Below are 25,441 nucleotides of genomic sequence, written 5' to 3' on the forward strand. Positions count from 1 at the left end.
GGGAGATCTCAGCATGTGAGGGTAAATGGTTGCCTTTCTGATGTTTTGTATTCCTCAACTGGCTGACCACAGGGTTGTGTGCTGTCCCCTCTCTTGTATATTTTGTATACAAATGACTGCCGTAGCCACTATAAGAATCGCCATATATTAAAATTTGCAGATGACTCTGTTATAATCAGTCTCCTGCATGGTGATGAAAGGGAACATGGCCATGTCATGGCAGATATGGTTCAGTGGTGTGACGACTCCTACTTGCAGCTGAATGTTGTCAAGACAAAATATATGGTTATTGACTTTCGGAAACGGATGTCCTCACCCAAAACCACTACAATCAAAGGCCAACAGGTGGAGTCCTCACCCAAAACCACTACAATCAAAGGCCAACAGGTGGAGCATGTGGACAACTATAAATACTTGGGAACGCTGATAGATAGCAAGTTGAACTTTAATGACAATGCAGACCTGCTGTATAAGAAGGGTCAGCAGCATCTGTTTTGTCTTCGTAAGTTGTCATATTTTCAAGTGGACAGGACAATAATGACCCTATTTTATAAATCTTGTGTTGAATCTGTTTTAACTTTTTCGATAATGCTGAGGTTTCCGTACCAGCACATCAAGGCAAGGAAGCCACTTCACAACATTGTAAAATTGTGCAGCAAGCTCTTGGGGGCCCAGCATACCTCACTGTCTGACTTTTTTTCCAGACAGTTGAGGAGTAAGGCTCAGAGAATCTTATCTGATCTGGCCCACCCTCTCCATGGTGAATTTTGTTATTTGCCATCTGGAGCAAGGCTTAGGTTTCCTACGGTGAGGAGCAACAGATATAAGCACTCCTTTGTTCCTGTGGCTACCTCTGTTCTGAATGCTGACCAGAGGAGAGAAGCAGGTACTTACGGTTGGTTGACAAATCGTGTTAGGTAACTCGGTTCCATTTCCATCAATTCAGGTCTGTACTGTGTCCCCCTTGTGTACTGAATGTTTGGTGTGTTTTGCTTTTCTTTTCGTTTTTGCTTTTACCCATTGCTGTACAGCTCATTGCTCCTTTGGAGACATTGAATAAATAAAGTGAAAGTGAAGTGACCCGGTACGACAAGGGTTTTCTACTTAGCCAGCAGAATTTCAATTTCATTTAATTCAATTTATTTCATTTATACGAGTATAGTGCCAAATCACAACAAAGTTGCCTCAAGGCGCTTCACACAAGTAAAGGCCCTTTGACACTTGCACAACTTTGATCCGTGCAGTTGCATGCACTCTGCCATGCATGAGAGTAAACTCATCTCAGAACTTTGACGACATGACTTGTAAATGCATTGAAGAGAACACAGACCCATTTCCCTTCAAGAGCAAGTCTATAAGGACTTGTGTGCACCACATACAACAAAAGACTGTTTCAGGGACACATCATGCTAGCCTTTTCAAGCATGAGATTGACATTTTTTTTTATTGATTTGAAAATGTATGCTACTTAAAATATACATTTTTGTGTGTTGTATAGAGCTCACTGTCACTAGGTTATTACAGTGCCATTTCTACAGGTGCTCACATAAAATGGCTCAAGCCTATTTTAAACGTATTTATAAAAAAAAAAAATGAAAACACCTTTTTGCAATAAGCATTCACTGCACAGGTCTAAAGGGAGAGATGCAATTGTGAAAAACAACAACAAAAAAACTGAAGAATCTCACCTGCTCTTGCGCTCAAGGAGGATGGCAAAATAAGAGGCAGGCAGTGCAGACCCAAAGCCACCAGACCAGGAGTAGAATCCTCCCAATAATTTCCTAATAGTGTGAATAAAAAGCATTATCTCCATCTGTTCCACAAATCCTCAAAAAACTCATTTCAGACTTTTGTGACGTGTTATAGCTGTGATCTGTGGACAACATGGCTAAACAGTGTTTTTTCTGGCTCAATATGAGGCTGAAGCGGTAGCCCAACATAGGACTCACTCAATTCTGAGGAAAAAATTATGGAATCATGAAAAACAAAAGAACGCTCCAACACATCACTAGTATTTTGTTGCACCACCTCTGGCTTTTATAACAGCTTGCAGTCTCTGAGGCATGGACTTAATGAGTGACAAACAGTACTCTTCATCAATCTGGCTCCAGCTTTTTCTGATTGCTGTTGCCAGATCAGCTTTGCAGGTTGGAGCCTTGTCATGGACCATTTTCTTCAACTTCCACCAAAGATTTTCAATTGGATTAAGATCCAGACTACATATTTGCAGGCCATGACATTGACCCTATGTGTCTTTTTGCAAGGAATGTTTTCACAGTTTTTGCTCTATGGCAAGATGCATTATCATCTTGAAAAATGATTTCATCATCCCCAAACATCCTTTCAATTGATGGGATAAGAAAAGCGTCCAAAATATCAACGTAAACTTGTGCATTTATCAAATCAAATCAATTTTATTTATATAGCGCCAAATCACAACAAACAGTTGCCCCAAGGCGCTTTATATTGTAAGGCAAGGCCACACAATAATTACGGAAAAACCCCAACGGTCAAAACGACCCCCTGTGAGCAAGCACTTGGCAACAGTGGGAAGGAAAAACTCCCTTTTAACAGGAAGAAACCTCCAGCAGAACCAGGCTCAGGGAGGGGCAGTCTTTTGCTGGGACTGGTTGGGGCTGAGGGAGAGAACCAGGAAAAAGACATGCTGTGGAGGGGAGCAGAGATCAATCACTAATGATTAAATGCAGAGTGGTGCATACAGAGCAAAAAGAGAAAGAAACAGTCTAAGTCTATAGCAGCATAACTAAGGGATGGTTCAGGGTCACCTGATCCAGCCCTAACTATAAGCTTTAGCAAAAAGGAAAGTTTTAAGCCTAATCTTAAAAGTAGAGAGGGTGTCTGTCTCCCTGATCTGAATTGGGAGCTGGTTCCACAGGAGAGGAGCCTGAAAGCTGAAGGCTCTGCCTCCCATTCTACTCTTACAAACCCTAGAAACTACAAGTAAGCCTGCAGTCTGAGAGCGAAGTACTCTATTGGGGTGATATGGTACTATGAGGTCCCTAAGATAAGATGGGACCTCATTTATGGATGATGTAATGACAGCCATCTCCCCAGTGCCTTTACTTGACATGCAGCCCCATATCATCAATGACTGTGGAAATTTACATGTTCTCTTCAGGCAGTCATCTTTATAAATCTCATTGGAACGGCACCAAACAAAAGTTCCAGCATCATCACCTTGCCCAATGCAGATTCGAGGTTCATCACTGAATATGACTTTCATCCAGTCATCCACAGTCCATGATTGCTTTTCCTTAGCCCATTGTAACCTTGTTTTTTTCTGTTTAGGTGTTAATGATGGCTTTCGTTTAGCTTTTCTGTATGTAAATCCTATTTCCTTTCGGCGGTTTCTTACAGTTCGGTCACAGACGTTGACTCCAGTTTCTTCCCATTCGTTCCTCTGTTTTGTTGTGCATTTTCGATTTTTGAGACATATTGCTTTAAGTTTTCTGTCTTGATGCTTTGATGTCTTCCTTGGTCTACCAGTATGTTTGCCTTTAACAACCTTCCCATGTTGTTTGTATTTGGTCCAGAGTTTAGACACAGCTGACTGTGAACAACCAACATCTTTTGCAACATTGCGTGATGATTTACCCTCTTTTAAGAGTTTGATAATCCTCCCCTTTGTTTCAATTGACATCTCTCGTGTTGGAGCCGTGATTCATGTCAGTCCACTTGGTGCAACAGCTCTCCAAGGTGTGATCACTCCTTTTTAGATGCAGACTAACGAGCAGATCTGATTTGATGCAGGTGTTAGTTTTGGGGATGAAAATTTACAGGGTGATTCCATAATTTATTCCTCAGAATTGAGTGAGTCTATATTTTTTTCCCTCTGCTTGGTCTAAAAAAGTAACCGTTACTGACTGCCACAATTATTTTTCCTGATTTGTTATAGTGTTTCTTAAAGCCAGAAAGTTGCCATTTGAAATGACTTTAGTTTTGTGTCATGTCTGTGATCTGCTTTTTTCTACAAAATTAAACAACTGAATGAACATCCTCTGAGGCCGGTGATTCCATAATTATTGCCAGGGGTTGTACCTACACACTTATGGGCTTAGTTTTCCAGATTACTCACGTAAGAAGAAATAATAGCGGAATTATTACAAAGCATTTTATTTAAAAATCTAAGGTGCCCTGTTCAATAAAGGAAAAACCTACAGTAGTTAAATAAACTAAAGGCTTGTTGACTTGGAGTTGTACTTGAAGATTAAAGAATCAATGATAAGAATATAACTGGGAAACCCCCCCCCAAATTATGTTTAATCATAATGTTATTAAACTGTGCTACAAATTATTTGATCAGTAGATTTCAGTATTAGGGGTCGACCGATTATTGGCCATTTATACCAGCCACTATGACAGTTTATTTTTACAGCGCTGGATGTAGCGGCTCACTTGTTGCCAAGTTTTGCCTTCACAGGCTGTGGTCTACAGCTTCACTCTGAGCTAGCTGCAGAGCACAGATGAAAGCAGTGTCTCTCTCTCCATCTGAGTAAAAGAAAATAATCAAAACCTTCATTACATAATCCACAGTCGTCCGTAGCTGCTGTTACATTCAGAAATGAACTGTTTATTTTACAGATAAAGGCTTTGTATTTCCAAAAACCTCAGTGCTTCATTAACAGGAGAAAACACTAAACAGCAGAGACCGTGTCTGAATCAAGACAGGGGACTGGGGGGTGGGGAGTGTGAGAGAAAAGGAGAGGAGCATAGATTGTATATATACAGGACAGAGCCTGCATGACATCACCTGTCGAGACCCAGAATAGCCGAAATAAACCCCCTTTTCTGGGTGTCGCCATGTTGAGAGCCCCGCCCACACTGATTCATGATGAACTCATCAATGCATAAATGGGCGGAGCACAGGTTACTCCATGTGTGACAGAAAACACCTGAACATGCCCCCCTCCTGAGTCCAAAGCACAAGCTAATAGCTAATCTGGGTTTGTGTGTTTATTAAATCATATTTTCGGTGACTGGGCTGTGGTTCTCTTAATGGTTTACTTTGATGTGAACAGAAAATGTTATCTGCCGCATGTTTCCTCAGTAATCATGCATTAAGTGGACCTACCAACAGTTGTTAAAAGTGATACCACAGTTAGAACACAATATCAAGACGAAAGTTTCAGTCAGCATGAATTTGTAAAAAGGACAACAAACCATATTATTCCAGGTGTTTGTAATAAAATACAACATACAGACACAAAAATGAGTGGTTCTGTTTCAGTCGGTGGCTATGAGAGGAGTAGTCATACACAGCCGCTGTCGCACAAAGCAACCATGCCCACAATTATGCAGAATCATATTAATTAAAACATCTTTAACTAACAAGTCACAAAAAAAAAATTTCACCTCCATACAGTTGTCACGGAGGCATAAACTATCTACAGAGACCAAAATAGTCTTGTGTGTCAGACTGTAAACATGTTTATTTCTGCTCTAAAGTTGGATGATTTAAAATGGCCTTCTATGGGAATGTTTTTTGTTTTGGAGTCAGCCTCAAGTGGCCAGTCAAGCAACTGCACTTCCTGCGTGGGGCCAAAATGCGAGCTTGAGTGTTGCCACTTGGAGTGAAGAGAGGGGTTCACTCAATGTCACATGAAAACAAAAGTTAATAGTTTCCATGGAACATTTATAAACTGTATATAAAGTGCTAAATGCTCGTTAAAGCAGCAGAGCAACTTCACGATCATCTTCAACGCACAGCCTCACTTAGTGAAACAGGAACATGATGAAAAACTATGATTCAGAAAGTTTTTCATCTAGGTTTTATCCCTTAAAGAGGAGGGCCTGAATCCACGAAACAGCCTAAGGCTAAAATAGCTCCTAGTGACATTATTGTAAGAAAAATCTTACACTTTCTCAAAGACATTTCTTAGAAAACTGGTAAGAGTAAGAAGGACTTTTAAGAAGCATAAGAGTGTGTTACGCACAGAAAATGGCAAAAAAGACAGAGGAAGCAGAGATATTCTCCATATGTAGGATGACAGTGAGTCAGTAACATGCTACCCGCTTGATCTACGTAATTATTTTATGTTAAATTACTGTCTTAATGTATTTATAAATTGTTTAGGCTTTTGTCTCATTTTAACATATTTACAATTATGTTATGTACACAATAAATTTTGCAGAGTAAAATTTACTCTACCGCAAGAATATTTGGTCCCAGTCTAAATAGTAAAATACACTCTATTATAGAGTGAAATCAGCTCTACCGTCTTGTTAAATCAAGTGTTTCTACTCCAATAAGAGTTGATTTTACACTGTGACAGAGTTGATTTTACACTGTCATAGAGTATATTTAACTCTATTTGGACTGGGGACCAAATATTATCTCGGCAGAGTAAATTTTACTTTGCAAAATTTACTGTGCACTCACAATGAACGTACTGAATAAACTCACACACTCACGCATGCACGCTTTTAATATAAAGATATTCGGCATGTGAATGAGGTATGTTCAAACATTTTCAAGCTGTGTAACAATTCATTTAATTTTACTGGGTTTCATCATCTTAAAGTTATCCTCACAATTACACATCTTAATGTGGTTCAGATTATATGATCAGTTGATTTCACTGTCCATTCATGACTAGGAGGGCAGAGCGCATTTGTTTTTTATATCTCCTCCCCTTTCCGTTACAACCAATCACAGCTCTAAAGGTGCCCTAACACTTGCACGCACATCTTCGTGACGATCCCACCCGCTGTGTTCCCAGCTGGACGCCACGCTTTGTTCCACTGGATATCATGCATTGTGCACTGGATGCTGCGTATATAAAATAGTTATTTCATAGAGGATTAATCAATTTCTCTTCAAATTGGCTGTTGAAAATGCCTCTAATTGCTTCCGGAATCACAGAGGGCTGTTCCAGCTGTAGCTTTACTCGCGCGCAATGAATGATTTGGAGAAAGCATTTGGAGCCATCTAAAAAGGTAATTATTTGTCATGTTTATATTGTAATGGCTTTGTAAAACCATTGCATGTTCTTTCCTTCTAGTGTGCGGTTATAAAAGTATATTTATGATAGATTTAACATCTCATTATAGTCGTTCAGACGAGCTGTGCTCTGATGTGGTGTGCTGATGCAATCACTTGCACTCACACGCAGTGTTTTTAAACTGTGTGCGCAATGTTCACGTCATTAATGCGTGATGGAAATTCTTAACATTTCAAAATTTTCTATGTGCACTTGCACAAAACCGTGCACAGTGTACACCGGTTTACAATGAGTTTAAGAGAAGTTTACTCTCTTGCATGGCAGAGTGTGCGCAAGTGCGTGGATTAAAGTCGTGAAAGTGCCAGGGCCTTTAGAGGACTGTGTCATACAACCCCAATTCCAATGAAGTTGGGACGTTGTGTAAAATGTAAATAAAAACAGAATACAATGATTTGCAAATCCTCTTCAACCTATATTCAATTGAATACACCAAAAAGACAAGATATTTAATGTTCAAATTGATAAACTTTATTGTTTTGTGCAAATATTTGCTCATTTTCAATAGGATGCCGCCACATGTTTCAAAAAAGCTGGGACAGTGTTATATTTACCACTGTGTTACATCACCTTTCCTTCTAACAACACTCAATAAGCGTTTGGGAACTGAGGACACTAACTGTTGAAGCTTTGTAGGTGGAATTCTGTCCCATTCTTGCTTGATGTACGACTTCAGTTGTTCAACAGTCTGGGGTCTCCGTTGTCGTATTTTGCGCTTCATAATGCGCCACCCATTTTCAATGAGCGACAGGTCTGGACTGCATGCAGGCCAGTCTAGTACCTGTACTCTTTTACTACAAAGCCATGCTGTTGTAACACGTGCAGAATGTGGCTTGGGATTGTCTTGCTGAAATAAGCAGGGACGTCCCTGAAAAACACGTTGCTTGGATGGCAGCATGTGTTGATCCAAACCTGGATGTACCTTTCAGCACTAATGGTGCCATCAAAGATGTGTAAGTTGCCCATGCCATGGGCACTTACACACCCCCATACCAACACGCATGCTGGCTTTTAAACTTTGCACTAGTAACAATCTGGATGGTCTTTTTCCTCTTTTGTCCGGAGGACACAATGTCCATGATTTCCAAAAACAATTTGAAACGTGGACTCATCAGAACACAGCACACTTTTCCACTTTGCGTCTGTCCATTTCAAATGAGCTCAGGCCCATAGAAGGCGGCAGCGTTTCTGGATGTTGTTGATGTATGGCTTTCGCTTTGCATGGTAGAGTTTTAACTTGCACTTGTAGATGTAGCAACGAACTGCGTTAACTGACAATGGCTTTCTGAAGTGTTCCTGAGCCCACGCGGTAAGATACTTTACACAATGCTGTTGGTTTTTAATGCAGTGCTGCCTGAGGGATTGAAGGTCACGGGCATTCAATGTTGGTTTTCGGCCTTGCCGCTTACGTGTAGAAAGTTCTCCAGATTCTCTGAATCGTCTAATTATATTATGGACTGTAGATGATGGAATCCCTAAATTCCTTGCAACTGAACATTGAGAAAGATTGTTCTTAAACTGTTGGACTATTTTTTCCACACAGGTGTTCACAAAGTGGTGATCCTCACCCCATCTTTGCTTGTGAATGGCTGAGCCGTTTGGAGATGCTCCTTTTATACCCAATCATGACACTAACCTGTTTCCAATTAGGTGTTCTTTGAGCATTCATCAACTTTCCCAGTCTTTTGTTACCCTGTCCCACCTTTTTTGAAATGTGTTGCAGGCACCCATTTCAAAATGAGCAAAGATTTTCACAAAAACAACAAAGTCTATCAGTTTTAACATTAAATATCTTGTCTTTGTATGGATGAATGGATGGATGGATGGATAGCTTTATTATCATTGTCATTACAACAACGAGATTTCCACACTCACATTCCACAGACAAACAGCAATTAATCCACAATTATTACTTGTTTACCGTAATAATGGCACACATCAGAATTAAGACAACACATATACATTTGACACTGTTTATGTGCACTAAACTTGAAACAGTCCGTTTTCCAAATTGAGGCGATGTGAGTGTGTGGTAGCCGCTGCAACTGAAGTTAATTTGTTCGACTTCATAATGTTATTTGTAGCTCCTTGTATTTTTTGTGTGAAGCTCATGTTGGAAGGTTCTGTCAATTAAACATATGCTGCAAAACATTTAAAGAAAGTTTTCTGTTAAGAGTGCGTTACACTAAATTTTGACACCTTTTTGACACTTTTCACTGCAAGCAAATATGGGCCTCCAAACCTTGCTGAAAATTATCGGGCCTTAAAAATCCATTTTGGTCAAGTCCTAGTCAGTATGACTATGAGCTTCTGTGACGATAACACACGGCGAAGAAGACATTAGTACAAGCATCGAAGCTTTCACTGAACAACTCTGCTTCACCATTTAAACACTCAGTTTAATCTAACATCGCTCTGCCTTTTTCTTTGGCAAGTTTTCATCTTTATATTACCAATGAAAATGTTTTGTCGTGGCTAGCTGTCCCTTTGATTCCACCATGTGTGGTAGCAAGGTTATATAAAGGCTACTTCATGACACAGTTGGGTTTACAGAATACATGCTTCAAACATTGTTTAGAAAATAAAAGTTGGCAATTCTGTCAACAAATGTGTAGACTTTTTTGATATATAGTAGAAGAGATTCCATGCTACGGGTACATAAAATCCTTCTCCTGGGCTGTTTTGTTTTTTAAATAGAGAGATGTTATTAAATTTAACCCTGTGATGCTTTGTTAGATACACAAGAACATATTTTTTTTTCATAGCACATGGGCAGCATGGTGGCTTAATGTTTTGCACTGCTGCATTACAGAGAGAAGTTCACGGGTTTGCTTCCGACCTTTTCCTTTCTGTTTGGAGTTTGCATGTTCTCCCCGTGTTTGCTTGGATTCCTTCCCACTTTCAAAGGCAGATAGGTTAGGCAAATTTATGACTCAAATTTGGCTGCAGGTGTGAGTGGGAGTGTAAATGAGAAGATGAGACTGCCTGTCCAGAGTGTACCTCGCCTCTTGCTTAATTACAGCTTGGATAGGCTACCCACCCCCACCCCCCCCCAACTGGTTACAAAACAGATAGGAACATCATTGTCCCTGAGCATATTGCTTTGTGAAACACATACACTGAGCCAGCACAAAATTTACTATTGATTGTGTGGTTTATGATTATCTGATGGCACATTTTGTGTCCAAAGATAATTGCACTCCTATGTACCTGGGGCACACAGACATTTTCTTACAAGCACCTTTGTATCTACTAAAGTGAGTGGCTGACTATGTAATAGCTACTGACCGAAGAATGCAGAAGAACACAATGTAGAGACCTCCATTTGCTGTGAGAAAAGAGGTAGACTGCAGGATCTCAGGGAGAAGCCTTTTTAGGTAGTAATCCTTCTTCCGTCTCCTTAAAACCGCTGCTATCTGAAAGTCACATGGTCAGATGTCAATCATACAAACATTCCATAGCAGTTGTAAACAGAGTGGATGCCAAAATATCTGTGACAAGCACTAGAACCGACTGGTGAGTCACTTTGGAGACTGACTCCATAATGCAGAGCACTCGTTGGCTGGGTCTCCAATTCGAGTCTGAAGCAGCCATTCTGAAATGAGATGGTCCAGCCCACGGAACATTATGCATTTGCGTAAAACCCGGCCCTACCCACCTAGCAGCCTTGATAGCTGCACATGACATGCTAGTGTAGTATAATAAACCATAGTTTAGTAATCATTTTTCAATACTTCTTTGTACTTTACTTATAAAAATGACTTACTTATAATTGTATACACGGAACCCAAAATTGTCCTTTTTTGCTTGTTTGTTTTTTATTTATCAACCATTTTGTCTAGCAATAAATGCAGCTGGTCTGCTCTGTGTCAAACTGATCCTGTCAAATCTCAGAAGCTAAGCAGTGGCTGTGTGTTTCTCCAGGTAACACTGGAGTTGCGTCAGGAAGGACATCCGCCGTAAAACTTGTGCCAAATACCAGTGCGGAACTGGCTGTATCCGCTGTGGTGACCCAGAACAAAAACAGGAGCGGCCGAATGGACAACAACAACAACATTGAGCTCAGGTGCATCCTGTTTCCACCGATCATCGTTGAGATGTTTCTACAGCTTAGTTGGATGATGACTTGGAAAGGCACACACCTCTTTACATGCAAGGTCCCAGAGTTGACAGTGCATGTCAGAGCACAAACCAAGCATAAAGTCAAAGGAATTGCTTATAGACCTCTGAGACAGGATCATCTCGAGGTACAAATCTGGGGTAGGGCACAGAAACATTTCTGCTGCCTTGAAGGTCCCAATGAGCACAGTGGCCTCTATCACCAATAAATGGAAGATGTTTGGATGCACCAGGACTCTTCCTAAAGCTGGATGCCCATCTAAACTGAGCAACTGGGAAAGAAGGGCCTTAGTCAGGTGAGGTGACCAAGAACCCGATGGTCACTCTGTCAGAGCTCCAGCATTCCTCTCTGCAGAGAGGAGAACCTTCCAGGACAACCATCTCTGCAGCAATCCACCAATCAGGCCTGTATGATAGTGTGGCCAGACAGAAGCCACTCCTTAGTAAAAGACAAATGGCAGCCCACCTGGAGTTTGCCAAAAGGCACCTGAAGGACTCTCAGAACATGAGAAACAAAATTCTCTGGTCTAAAGAGAAAGACTGAACTCTTTGGTGTGAGTGAAAGGCGTCATGTTTGGAGCAAACCAGGGACCTCCCTACAGTCAAGCATGGCAGTTTCAGCATCATGTTATGGGAATAGTAGAGAAGCTTGAATCTTCGACTGGACTGGGTTGCTTGACGCGAGGACGTTTCGCTTCAAATCACAGAAGCTTCCTCAGTTAAAATTCTTGCTCTGGTAGTCTGACTTCTGTCTTGACTCTTGTAGAGAAGAATAAACAGAAGCCACAAAAGCTGGAGTTTTAAACCTAACCAGACCCCTCCTACCGAGAGGCAGACTGCTATAGGCTAGTGACTAAACAATAGCTCTAATTAGCACCTATTGTGCTCTTGTTAGCACCGTCCTAATGACAGGGTATCTGTCCCTCCTAATGATGGGATAGATGCCTCTCCTGCCAGCTCCCTTGACGACTCTCCTGATGACGTAAATGATTCATTACCATGAACAAAAGACTGAAACTGCTTTGACCTGAGTACACCATTGTAAACAGGGGACAAAGCGTGTTTCAGACCCCCTCCCCAGTTAAGGCTGGGTTTCAACTGTTGCACATAGAATGCCTCCTTGACCACTCTCTCAAACCATTTCTTCTCTCTGGCTAAGATTTTAACTTCCTTGTCCTCAAACGTGTGGTTAGTGTCTTTAAGGTGGAGATGAACTGCAGACTGAGGTCCACTGACGCCCTCTCTGCGGTGCTGGTATAGCCTTTTGTGTTAAGGTTGCTTAGTCTCACCTATGTAGTGTTCGTTACAGTTTTCCTGACATCTGACAGAATACACTACATTGCTCTGTTTGTAACTAGGGATCCTGTCCTTAGGGTGAACTAATTTCTGTCTCAAGGTATTAACCGGTTTAAAGTAAACTGGGATTTTGTGCTGTCTGAAAATCCTCTGTAGTTTTTCCCCTACTCCTGCTAAATAAGAGAGAGACACTCATCTTCTTCTTGTCTCTGTCTCCTGTCTATGTGGTCTCTTTGTTCTCTGGGACTTCTGCACTTTGTCCAGGGACCATCGTGGGTACCCACATACTGTGAGGGCTTTCCGGACAAGTTGTTGTTCTTTAGCCCTTCCCTCTGCAGTTGTGGGCACCTGTAGGGCTCTGTGTTGAAGAGTCCTGATCACCCCGAGCTTGTGTTCAAGGGGGTGGTTTGAGTCAAAGAACAGATATTGGTCAGTGTGCGTGGGTTTTCTGTAAACCCCTGTCTGGAGCTGCCTATTCTCTCCAATCGTAACATCACAGTCCAAGAAGGCTAAATGGTTGTTTCTGGCATCCTCACGTGTGAACTTGATATTGAAGTCCACCGAGTCGATGTGTTCTGTAAAGTCGATGACACATGGGTTAAAATCAAGCAACAGGAGGTTGAGGACTTTACAGAACACATCAACTCAGTGTTGAAGAAGAAGAAGAGGAGTGTCTCTCCCTTATTTAGCAGGAGTAGGGGAAAACTACAGAGGATCTTCAGACAGCACAAAATCCCAGTTTACTTTAAACCGGTTAACACCTTGAGACAGAAATTAGTTCACCCTAAGGACAGGATCCCTAGTTACAAACAGAGCAATGTAGTGTATTCTATCATATGTCAGGAAAACTGTAAGGAACACTACATAGGTGAGACTAAGCAACCTTTACACAAAAGGATATACCAGCACCAGAGAGGGCGTCAGTGAACCTCAGTCTGCAGTTCATCTCCACCTTAAAGACACTAACCACGTTTGAGGACAAGGAAGTTAAAATCTTAGCCAGAGAGAAGAAATGGTTTGAGAGAGGGGTCAAGGAGGCATTCTATGTGAAACAGTTGAAACCCAGCCTTAACCGGGGAGGGGGTCTGAGACACGCTTTGTCCCCTGTTTACAATGGGGTACTCAGGTCAAAGCAGTTTCAGTCTTTTGTTCATGGTAATGAGTCATTCACGTCTTCAGGAGAGTCGTCAAGGGAGCCGACAGGAGAGGCATCCATAACCTCATTAGGAGGGACAGCTGCCCTGTCATTAGGAGGGTGCTAACTACAGCACAATAGGTGCCAATTAGAGCTATTGTTTAGTCACTAGCCTATAGCAGTCTGCCTCTCAGTAGGAGGGGTCTGGTTAGGTTTAAAACTCCAGCTTTTGTGGCTTCTGTTTATTCTTCTCTACAAGAGTCAAGATAGAAGTCAGACTACCAGAGCAAGAATTTTAGCTGAGGAAGCTTCTGCGATTTGAAGCGAAACGTCCTCGCGTCAAGCAACCCAGTCCAGTCGAAGATTCAAGCTTCTCTACTATGGAAACCACCTGGACAACTGAGAGCCTACACAGAAACATGCTATGGGAATGTTTTTCAGTGACAGGAACTGGGAGACAAGTCATGAGTGAGGAAACGATAACATAAAAGCAGCAATGTACAGAGACATCCTGGATGACAACCTGCTCCAGAGCGCTCTTGACCTCAGACTGGGGTGACGATTCATTTTTCAATGGGACAATGACCCTAAGCACACAGCCAAGCTATCAAAGGAGTGGCTTCAGGACAACTCTGTGAATGTCCTTGAGTGGCCCAGCCAGAGCCGAGACCTGAATCTGATTGAACATCTCTGGAGAGATCTGAAAATGGCTGTGCACCGACGCTCCCATCCAACCTGCTGGAGTTTGAGCAGTGCTGCAAAGAGGAATGGGCAAAACTGCCCAAAGCTTCTGGCATCATATTCAAGAAGACTTCAGGCTGTAAGTGCTGCCAAAGGTGCATCAACAAAGTATTGAGCAAATGCTGTGAATACTTATGTACATGTGATTTCTGAGTTTTTCACATTTTTAATGTAAATTTGCAAGAAATTACAAAAAAAAAAACTTTTTATGTTGTCATGTTGTGAGTAGAATTTTGAGGGGAAAAATGAATTTACTCTATTTTGGAATAAGGCTGTAACATAAAATGTGGAAAAAGTGAAGCACTGCAAATACTTTCTGGATGCACTCACATACATACATACATATATATATATATATATATATATATATATATACACACATATATATATATAAACAGAACAAATGATCAAAGTCACACGTCTGCCTTGTCCACCATTTTGCAAAGTCATGTGACCATGGTGCACTGAGCTACACCGATGTTTACCTTGGTGCATAAAGTGCTACAGAGTGCTGCACAGAAAACAGTGCAGTACCAGTTGAATGAAAAAAGTGCAGCACCAAAAACTCCCAGTCTAATATAGCTAATGCTTCCTTTCTTTCAGTCTGTTGGGATGATACTAATCTTTAAAAATAGGAAGAGCCATTAAACCATATATATATATATATATATATCTATATATCTCCTGGACGCCTCGCTGGAGAGGTGTTCCGGGCACGTCCCATTGGGAGGTGGCCCCGGGGAAGACCCAGGACACGCTGGAGGGACTACATCTCTCGGCTGGCTTGGGAACGCCTTGTGTCCCCCGGAGGAGCTGGGGGAGGTGTGTGTGGATCGGGAGGTCTGGGTGGCTTTGCCTGAGCTGCTGCCCCTGCGACCCGACTCCGGATAAAGTGGAAGAAAATGGATGGATGGATATATATACATATACATATATATATATATATACATATACATATATATACATATACATATATATATACATATACATATATATACATATACATATATATATATATATATACATATATATATATATATATATACACACACACACACACACACAGAATAATGTATATAATACAATTTAACATACATGTTACAGTGAAAACCACCTATCAGAGATCTCACAAGATTCTGCGGGATTTGAAACCTCAATAGGGTGAACTGATTGTCAGCTATGGAGAGTGTTGCTTTCCATGTCCATTTAATGGCTACAAAGTCTCCACCTTAAAAATAATATCGTGGGTCTCTGCCAGGGTTCTTACAGCTTAATGCAAGATAGACTTAAGATTTAAGACTTTTTTAATGCCAGTCAAAATGAAATTTAAGGCCAACATCATAATAAGGTAGGTATACAGCCAAGTGCTGTTTGAAGATCTGCTAGCACTGGTATGGCCGCAGAGATGTAGTAGAGATGAAGGCAGAATAGGACTATACCTAGCAAATAGTGGTGCAGTGATTTGGCAGCCTTATATTTCTCACTTTGCATGCGGGATTCCACTGCCTTGATTCCCACTATGACAAGATTGAAGGATTTGCTGCATAAAATGCACTGCATCTCAAACACATTCCCCGGTACTGATCTAAGCCACACCCAAAGTGTTTCTTGAAATGACAAGTTTACTAAAATTCACACTTCAACCATGCCATACAGTTGCGTCAAGCTAGTTGGAAGTGTGTCTGCTCTGAGCATCCCAGTAAGAAGCAAGAGATTTGTTGTAGCGGAGCAGATATGTAGATGAATCATGATTTTGACGATAAAAGCATGAAATTTGGCATAGTGTTCGAGCATACCCTAAAGATAATTTTTGGCTATAGGGGCATTGCAGAAGCAGCCACCACGATGGCCACCACGCATTGTTGTTTTATCAGTAGCTCAGGCTCTAGACCACCAAAGGTCTTGATCCTGGTGCCTAATCCTACATTTTTAAGGATGGGGAATGCAGTGGTACTATTTATATCCCCAAACAATGAGTCAGGAAAGCATATTATGGTTTTTCATGGACTGTCACTGTGTCCGCCACAGAAGAGTTATCTCATTAGCGTGTTAATTCCTAGAACTTTCATCTGATTCTTTTCAAATTATCTGGAAACATTCATGGTCCCCTGAGGATGAAGCATATTGATTTTGGTGACCCTAGGACCTTCCCTCTCGCGCCACCATTAGGTCAAACGTTTGAATTTGGATTAGTGTATCTTTAAAAGCTTTCATCTAAATCAATGAAATCTAATGGGGTTTTTTTTTTTGTTTGCTTGTTTGTTTTTAATGCCAACAAAAAAAAAGAGGTTAGACAGTTACAGTGAATGCTGAAATGCAAAGCTACCTCAGTGGCAAAGCACAGTGCACTTAAGCTTTGCCTTGAAACATTTGCACTTTCCACTGCATCTCTTCTTGCATCCACAGCAGAGGAGGTCACAACAGGTTCTGGTAGCTTCTGGTGATACAAGAAGTTCAGCTACGGTCTTGTATCCTGCCCCATCTCTGCCACGTGTTGAATTAGCTGGACATTTCAGGCATGTGTATCTGACATTCCAGGCTCAGTAGAGTCCACTAACTTGAATAGGTTGGCCATTGTCTCACAATTCACTATGCTACTTAAAGAACAGTATGTACTAGCTCAAGCACCACCAATCCAGCATCAGCTGAAACCACCAGGAAGATTTGTCAGCTGCCAGCACAGTCACATGGAAGAGTACAGTTAGCTGCATCAGGCCAGTCAAGGTCAGCTGAAAGTGTACAAATGTACATACAGATTAGACCCAAAAACTGAGATCGGCATTGGACCCAAACCAACTGAATACCGATGATTTGACCAATGAAATAACATGTTCAAATCAGTTTGAAATATGGTGCGTATGTACTCACAGCCCCTTCATAAATGCTTGCTACTTAGCTAGATTGCTGATGTTAGCCAAATATGTTAGCTAGCTCGCTTAATAATAAGGATTAATAAACATAGTGCTCATACACTCAACAAAAATATAAACGCAACACGTTTGGTTTTGCTCCCATTTTGTATAAGATGAACTCAAAGATCTAAAACTTTTTCCACATACACAATATCACCATTTCTCTCAAATATTGTTCACAAACCAGTCTAAATCTGTGATAGTGAGCACTTCTCCTTTGCTGAGATAATCCATCCCACCTCACAGGTGTGCCATACCAAGATGTTGATTAGACACCATGATTAGTGCACAGGTGTGCCTTAGACTGCCCACAATAAAAGGCCACTCTGAAAGGTGCATTTTTATCACACAGCACAATGCCACAGATGTCACAAGATTTGAGGGAGCGTGCAGTTGGCATGCTGACAGCAGGAATGTCAACCAGAGCTGTTGCTCGTGTATTGAATGTTCATGTCTCTACCATAAGCCATCTCCAAAGTCGTTTCAGAGAATTTGGCAGTACATCCAACCAGCCTCACAACCGCAGACCACGTGTAACCACACCAGCCCAGGACCTCCACATCCAGCATGTTCACCTCCAAGACCGTCTGAGACCAGCCACTCGGACAGCTGCTGAAACAATCGGTTTGCATAACCAAAGAATTTCTGCACAAACTGTCAGAAACCGTCTCAGGGAAGCTCATCTGCATGCTCGTCGTCCTCATCGGGGTCTCGACCTGACTCCAGTTCGTCGTCGTAACCGACTTGAGTGGGCAAATGCTCACATTCGCTGGTGTTTGGCACGTTGGAGAGGTGTTCTCTTCACGGATGATGCGAAGGAGATGTGTTGCACTGCATGAGGCAAATGGTGGTCACACCAGATACTGACTGGTATCCCCCCCCCCAATAAAACAAAACTGCTCCTTTCAGAGTGGCCTTTTATTGTGGGCAGTCTAAGGCACACCTGTGCAGTAATCATGGTGTCTAATCAGCATCTTGGTATGGCACAGCTGTGAGGTGGGATGGATAATCTCAGCAAAGGAGAAGTGCTCACTATCACAGATTTCAACTGGTATGTGAACAATATTTGAGGGAAATGGTGATATTGTGTATGTGGAAAAAGTTTTAGATCTTTGAGTTCATCTCATACAAAATGGGAGCAAAACCAAAAGTGTTGCATTTATATTTTTGTTGAGTATATAAATGCATTTAATTAAAAATTTTCACATGTTCATTGTTGAGTACTGAGAAAAACTGCTCATACGTTTCTTGCAGCAAACAAATCTGCAACAACAATTCTTTCTGCAGAGTGTAGTGGATGAGAAAAAGCTGCTGCAAGTCATACTATTTTTAGACCTCCCTCTACTGGAAAATTCTTGTAAACAGCAATTAATGAAACATTGAGAAGTAGGGTACTGTACTCTCATTTGTCACAGTTCGAAAACATGTATAATATCACCAATATTACATATTTTAATGGTTTTACAATTATTTTATGACCTGAATACTAGCCATGTGTTGTTATGTAGGTGGTAGCATGTTGTAAATAATACTACTGCATTCCTCATCCTTGAATATGTAGGATTAGCCACTGAAATCAAGAGCCTTGATGGTCTAGAACAGTGATTTTCAACCTTTTTTGAGCCGCGGCACCCTTTTTGTATTTACAAAATCCTGCGGCACACCACCAACCAAAATAATATTATAATGCTATTACCTCTGGTTTTGCGCAAAACCCAATTATTGCAATAGAAAATCGATACAGAAAACACCGCATTTCGAAAATCCTCAAGCATTTTGCACTCTGATCTCAAGTAGGGCTGTCACGATTAGGAATTTCTGGAGACGATTAATTGTCAGACAAATAATTGCGATTGACAAATATATTGTCTATTTTTTTCTTTTTTTCCCTTCTTTATATTCTACTATTGTAGTATAATTACACAACTCTGGAAGAACGTTTGGTTTCTGTGAGTGGAGAAACTGGGAATGGTGCAACTTTTTCTGATTTGTGGTTGTTTCTGTTGCATTTCTGAAATTGTTTCTCCTCATCAGTCACGTTTTGTGCTTAAACACTGCATTAAGCCCATATTGAACAAATAAATACCTTTGGAAAATAACAGCCGTTAAAGTTCAGAGTTCTCACCTGCTTTTTGTGATCTGTGCGTCTGAACATTGTTTTTTTTTTGTGGCTCAGTTCATTCATATATTCTCATTTTTTAAATATGTTTTTAAAGCTATATGACCGTTTATTTCATCTCATGATCTCATAAATTCAGCATACGACGCGCACATGGTGTGAACAGGACGGTAACGGCAGAATCACACCTTTAGAGAAAGTTCAGAGAGAAGCAAAGGCAGCTTCATGTTTCCGTTTTGTTAACGTTCACTTGGGTTAAAATCCTCTCTCTGCTCCGTGCTCGCTGCGCACTGAACTTGTCGCGCCTGCATTCAAGAATCTCCCTCACCCACCCCCTCCCTCGCAGTCTGCAGCCTGTTAACTCCGCGCGCGCGCACACACAGGCACAGACACACACACCAACAGCTCCGCGTTTTAGACGGCTTTTGAAGGAGACGGCACTGTTTTAATCGGCCTGTCAGCCTCCTTGTTCTTGTCCCACCTTAAGACGAGAGCGAGGCTGCAGCACGTTTGACATCAGATTCTTAGTCGTTTTATGCTTTGTGGATAAAATAAATAATTCACGGTAATCGCGAATATGAAAAATAATCGCGAATATGAAAAATACCCACGGCACCCCTGACGATCGATCATGGCACCCTGGTTGAGAATCACTGGTCTAGAACAGGGGTGGGCAATCATGTGCCATAAAGGGCCGAGACACTGCAGGTTTTCCGTGCAACCCTGCTGAGGTGAATGGTTGCATGGAAAACCTGCAGTGTCTCGGCCCTCGATGCCCATCCCTGGTCTAGAACCTGAGCAACAAATAAAACAACCCGTGGCAGCCATCTTGGAAAATGGCCACCTCTGCGATGCCCCTATAGCCAAAAAGAATTATCTGCTTGGTATGCTCTAACTGTGTGTCAAATTTCATGCTTTTATCAAAGTCACAATTCCCAATTGTGGATTCACAATATTGCGCATATCCGCTCCACTATTGGTTTTGCTGCCACAATTTGATTAGTATTACAGGCTCAAAATAGTTAGTGGCTGGCCGTACATACCTATATTAATAATTCCAAGTTCTATTTGTACGGCGTGCAGCCTTGTTATGGTTAGGGGTTATTGTTATGGTTAGGAGTTATGATTAGGGTTAGAGTTAGTAGTTGTAGTTAACATAGTTTAGGAACCTACATATCAATAGCAAACACAAGTACGTAGCTTTCTGATCACATGACCTATACTGACCAATAAGAGACACTACTTACCAATAGATGTTCACTGTACAAATACGGCTACATACGGGTAGCTACTGCCCTCAAAATAACAGATATAGCTATTTAAGCTTTTTAACTGCAGCGTACGGAAGCGTATTGCATTCACTGAATAAAACAAAAGTTTTACCACTGATCTCGTAATTACAACATCGGGATCTCGTAGTTATAGGAAAAGATCTCATAATTGCGACATCAGGCTCTCATAATTACGAGATCAGGCTATTTTTTTCTTTTGTGTACGTGTGTGTAATCGCTTCCGTACAATGTGCTTCTGTACTTCCAGTCCGTCGGTAAAGACAAGAGTGAGAATTCCTGAGTCATAATTGAAAATCGGCCAATTTGTAACCTCCAACACTGTGCTGTGATCATACACCACGTACACACAAAGTGTGGATTTCCCACTAAACTATTCGTGGATGAATGAAACTTCTCCAGCGAGGCAGGGCACGGGGCCCACGTACTGGCATGTGTCCGGGTGGGAGTGAGCCCCGCGTCCCTCAGTGTGTGAGTGAAAGCTGGAAGATGCCCCGTGGTCCTCCCTGGACATTCATCAGGGAGCACTTCAGGGGAAAATCCACACTTTGTGTTTGATTACAGTGTGTTATCATCGGCTGAGCTCAGCCCGCTTCTTTACTGAGGGACTGGAAGTACGGACGTGTGTGTGTATATATATATATATATATATAAACAATTTAGACACCTGATCTTTTCTCATAATTACTCGTAATTACGAGATCAGTGGTTAATTTTTTTTTAATCCAGTGAATGCAATATGCTTCTGCAGCAGTGTCAGAAGAAAATGTGAAAAATAATCTTACTTCCTGTGTCTTGGCATTTTAAAACTTTTCAAAGACTGATTTAAGCCATTTTAATACCAATTAAGGCCTTATTTTTTTAGATCAAAGGAGTCAATCTTTTTAAGGATCTGCAGGAGCCCTGCAATGCCACTAGAGGCTCTGTTGTACACAGCTAACTAACATTAGCTACCACAACGCTGGCAAAAGGGGATGTCAGATGTCAAACATCTTGACAGGACGATCAGTTCAAACTAGCTGGCCCAGCTGGGAAGGTGCAGTCAGTTCTATGTTCTAATGCGTTACAGTACAGGAGTCTGTAAAATGCTACAAACTTTCCCTTAAAAATGACAACTGCACGAACGTTACCCGTGGGCTTGTAGTGAATTCAACACCCTAAAAGCACTCTGCATTAATGCCTTAACATGAACTTGAGTGCACACACAGCAAGCTACAATTTGGGTGATGCTAGTTAACGTTGTGCTGTTAATTAATCCGGCTAATATATTAGGTTCCTTCCTTGTCTAAAACCTACCAGATAAAGAGGGACGTATATTTTGAGAGACACCTCCAGAGCCCCCAAGGTTACATCCACAGCGGACCGAACACACGACGGGTTCCAGGTGTGACCAATTTCGTAGCAGTTGTGAGGTATTTTACTCAGAACAGCCATGTCAGCCTGATAGCGTTAGTACCACTGTTCAGTGGTTAGCACAGTACGGGCAGGAAGCGACTGTGCGACCACAGCGACGGTGTCACGGTCCACGCCTCCTCCGCTCGCGCGGAAAAGGAGGCAGGCACACACGGTAGCAAAGGGGCAGAAAAACAGATCAGTGAGTAGCCCGACAAGCCGCCCTGAATTGGGCCAGATACTGGCCTCTCTCCCAGCCTGTGATTGGTTGGCAGCCGAGACGCTGACGTCAGCCTCACTTTGATGTGGCGCTTGCGCAGCTCTCCTATTGGTCGTTTAGGAGCGGGAATTCCAGCGCTGCTCTCCTATTGGTCGTTTAGGAGTGGGAATTCCCACTCCAAGATGGAGGCCAGTATCTGTCGGGCTAATTAGTGGGCAGAAATCTGCTATTTACCCTTCTAAAGATTTATTAAGCAGACGATTTAATATAGATGACAATAAGTGTGCTTTTTGTGAAATGAATATAGAAACAACAGACCATATATTCTTTGAATGCATCAAAACGCAAATGTTTTGGAAACACTTGCAGGTCTGGATACAAAATGAAATTACAAACCCAAGCCCCATTTCAAGAGACACTGTAACCTTTGTAACCCTTCTTCAAAATAAGGACATTGAACTGTGTTACAACTTAGTCGTCTGTCTAGCCAAATTCTTTATACACAAACAAAGACTACTCAAATCACATCCCCCCAATACAAAGTTTTTTTAATAGAATTTGAAATGTATCTAAAATCCCTAAAATGTGTTAAATCAAATAGATATTAAACAATTTAAGATATGTTGAGCAAACTTTCTACAAATGCATAACCCCTTGTATAACAATTGGAATACTATTGTTTTTTTTCCTTTTCTTTTGTTGTATTGCACTTTATATTTTTTATTTGAGACGTTTACTACTACCTCACTTGTGTGTTATACATTGTTGTAAATAAATATATAAAAAAAAAAATAGTGGGCAGAAATCTGCCCGATTGTGACGTCATACAGGAAGTGGGGACATTTAATCTACTTTAATTTTGTGTATCAGTGAAAAACACTTAACACGTGGGCTAAAAAGAGAAGCAGTCAGTGCTATAAACAGCTCACACAGTCTGCGGTTACAGATTTCTATTTAATCCACTAGATGGCAGATTGAGCCTGTGAGCTGTTGCCAGCAGCCTCCATCTTGTTTAGCGTTATTCCGCGTAATCAAGCATTAGATTGCTGACTTAAACTTGGGTTAAAGTGATCTGAAAATGCTCTTTTGTTCAGCGTTCGGGTGCAGAGACACGCTGACATAGGATCGGCTGATTAAATAAAGGTTAAATAAATAAAAAATAAGTAATAATAAATTGTAGAGTTAGCTTTCATAAGTGTGTATTATATGTAATAATATTAATGATGTGGGGAAATGACTAAATTGCATGAATAAAGGTTAGAAAATGATTAAATTTTTTGTGTCGATCTGTATAGACCCATTTACTGTTTGCAAACATTGACGGCTCCAGGCAATGGAAGCATGGCGGCTAGCGGAGGCTTGTCAAGCTACGCCGGTAATTATCAGTGAAAGATTGCGCAGCTTACTTTAAAAAGGTCACTTTAACGAATGGCAAGCGGCTCCCAGATCCCTACACAGTTACTGAATGGGACCATGACATTAGTAAGTGGCCTGATATTCCGTGGCGTGATATTTACCTGTATTTGGTTGAGAAACCTATCGTGTACACAAGAGATAAGCTGCGAGCATACAAATCTCTTGATGCGTATGACTACGTAATTTGCGGACATGTACAGGAGGTGAGATACCATGACATCGCTGAAGAGTTCTGTGTCTTAAACACACTTACCTGATATAAAATGGGCACCGCAGACGCGCGCAATCTTTATGGTGTCCTCAGTCCAATCCTCATGCTTGATGGCTTGAAGCCACAGCCGCCTGCTGTGGCTCTGGAACAGCCGAGAACCCCTTGGTGTGCGAAAAAACTTCAGTCCCTCCTGCGTGTTTCGGTTCGTACAACCATAGACACAACAGCCTGACATTTTGATGGTGAATGTTCGGCGTTATTTTTGTGTTCTCCTTCCTTGTCTGAGTTTGACAATGCCGCGTAAACAATCCAAGGCGGTACTTCTGTTGCCTCAATGCGCACGCAGCTTCTTGATGACGTAGGCTGTAAGTGGGTCTATTCTGTAAAGTAGTGACTTCAGTTTTGATTCAAACAGTGTTCATTTGATTGAGGCCAACAGGAACCCTACAGGAACAAGAATCAAGGTCTCCAACCCACAAATCTCTGCAAGATGGAGGGAGACAACTCAAAACTGTTAGCAATAGGTCTTTTGCACTGACATCACGGATTTCCCATGATCCTCTCTGATTCACTAGTCTGCCATCTTCGATGTACAACAATGGCAGTTATATGCGCAGTTGTCGAGTGTTCTAAATTCTGTTCACAAAAATGTCAAGTTTTTTTTTTTGTTAACTTGCTGTTAAACGGCGTGAAGGGCCAAAAGTCGAAGAATTAACTCGCAGACGTCAAAGATAGTGGCTCGCAAATCTGCACAGAGCTGACATAAAACCCACCAGCTACAAATGCACATGAGAATGTGATGAGCATTTTGTGAAGAGTAAGTTTATTACCTCCGCCAAGGAAGTTATGTTTTCGGTCGCGTTTGTTTGTTTGTCTGTCTGTTTGTCAGCAGGATAACTCAAAACATTTTGAACGGATTTTGATGAAATTTTGTGGAGTGGTTGGAAATGACAAGAGGAACAAGTGATTAAATTTTAGTTGTGATCCGGATCACGATCCGGATCCAGGAAATTTTTAAAGGATTCTTCACCATTGCGGGATAGGGGGAATTTTGACATTCTAGTTTCTAACTCCACAAAAACAAGGCAGAAAGGCTTGAAAAAAATTAGGGTGTAACATATGTAGTCAAATGTTCTATCAAACAACAAAGTTTGGTGATGATCGGATCCGGATTCCGGATCTGGTGATCCAGAATATGCAAAAATATAGGGAAAATAGAAAATGTGTCAGTGTGAGGTGACAAATGAAGCTAGAGATGCACAACTAACACCAAATTGTAGCTGAATCTGTACTGATTCAGTAAGGTGTCATCAGATTTGATGTAGCTTCAAATGTTATGGGGCTAGATCCAGAAGAAAACCGCCATTACCGAAAAATCGTTTTTATACAATAACTTTTGAACTAATAAAGACATAAAAGTGATTCCAAGTTCTAGTGGTATGTTTTCATGGTCAAGGATGTCAAATATAAAGGAAAGAAAAGTGTATGTATCATAGTTTTGGTTGTAACACTGAACTGTTGAATAGATCACTGTGCCAAGGAGGGAATCTCTTTAGGGTCAGTGACCCTATG

The 25,441-nt window shown here is 41.4% G+C and overlaps 1 protein-coding gene across 1 annotated transcript in view; it reads right to left on the reverse strand.

Moving 5' to 3' along the window:
- Window positions 1-22,100, reverse strand: part of tmem135 (transmembrane protein 135) — a 57,822-nt gene extending 35,722 nt beyond the window's left edge. Inside the window, exons 1-3 of the mRNA XM_034178360.1 lie at window positions 21,927-22,100; window positions 10,308-10,435; window positions 1,689-1,781 (exon numbers count right to left, since the gene is read on the reverse strand). Of these exons, the coding sequence (XP_034034251.1) occupies window positions 1,689-1,781; window positions 10,308-10,435; window positions 21,927-22,064 (359 nt within the window). The 5' untranslated portion in view covers window positions 22,065-22,100. The remainder of the gene's footprint in view (window positions 1-1,688; window positions 1,782-10,307; window positions 10,436-21,926) is intronic.
- Between the last annotated feature and the right edge of the window lie 3,341 nt (window positions 22,101-25,441).

Source organism: Thalassophryne amazonica, chromosome 9, assembly GCF_902500255.1.
Source record: "Thalassophryne amazonica chromosome 9, fThaAma1.1, whole genome shotgun sequence".
In the NCBI taxonomy this organism is placed as follows: Eukaryota; Metazoa; Chordata; class Actinopteri; order Batrachoidiformes; family Batrachoididae; genus Thalassophryne; species Thalassophryne amazonica.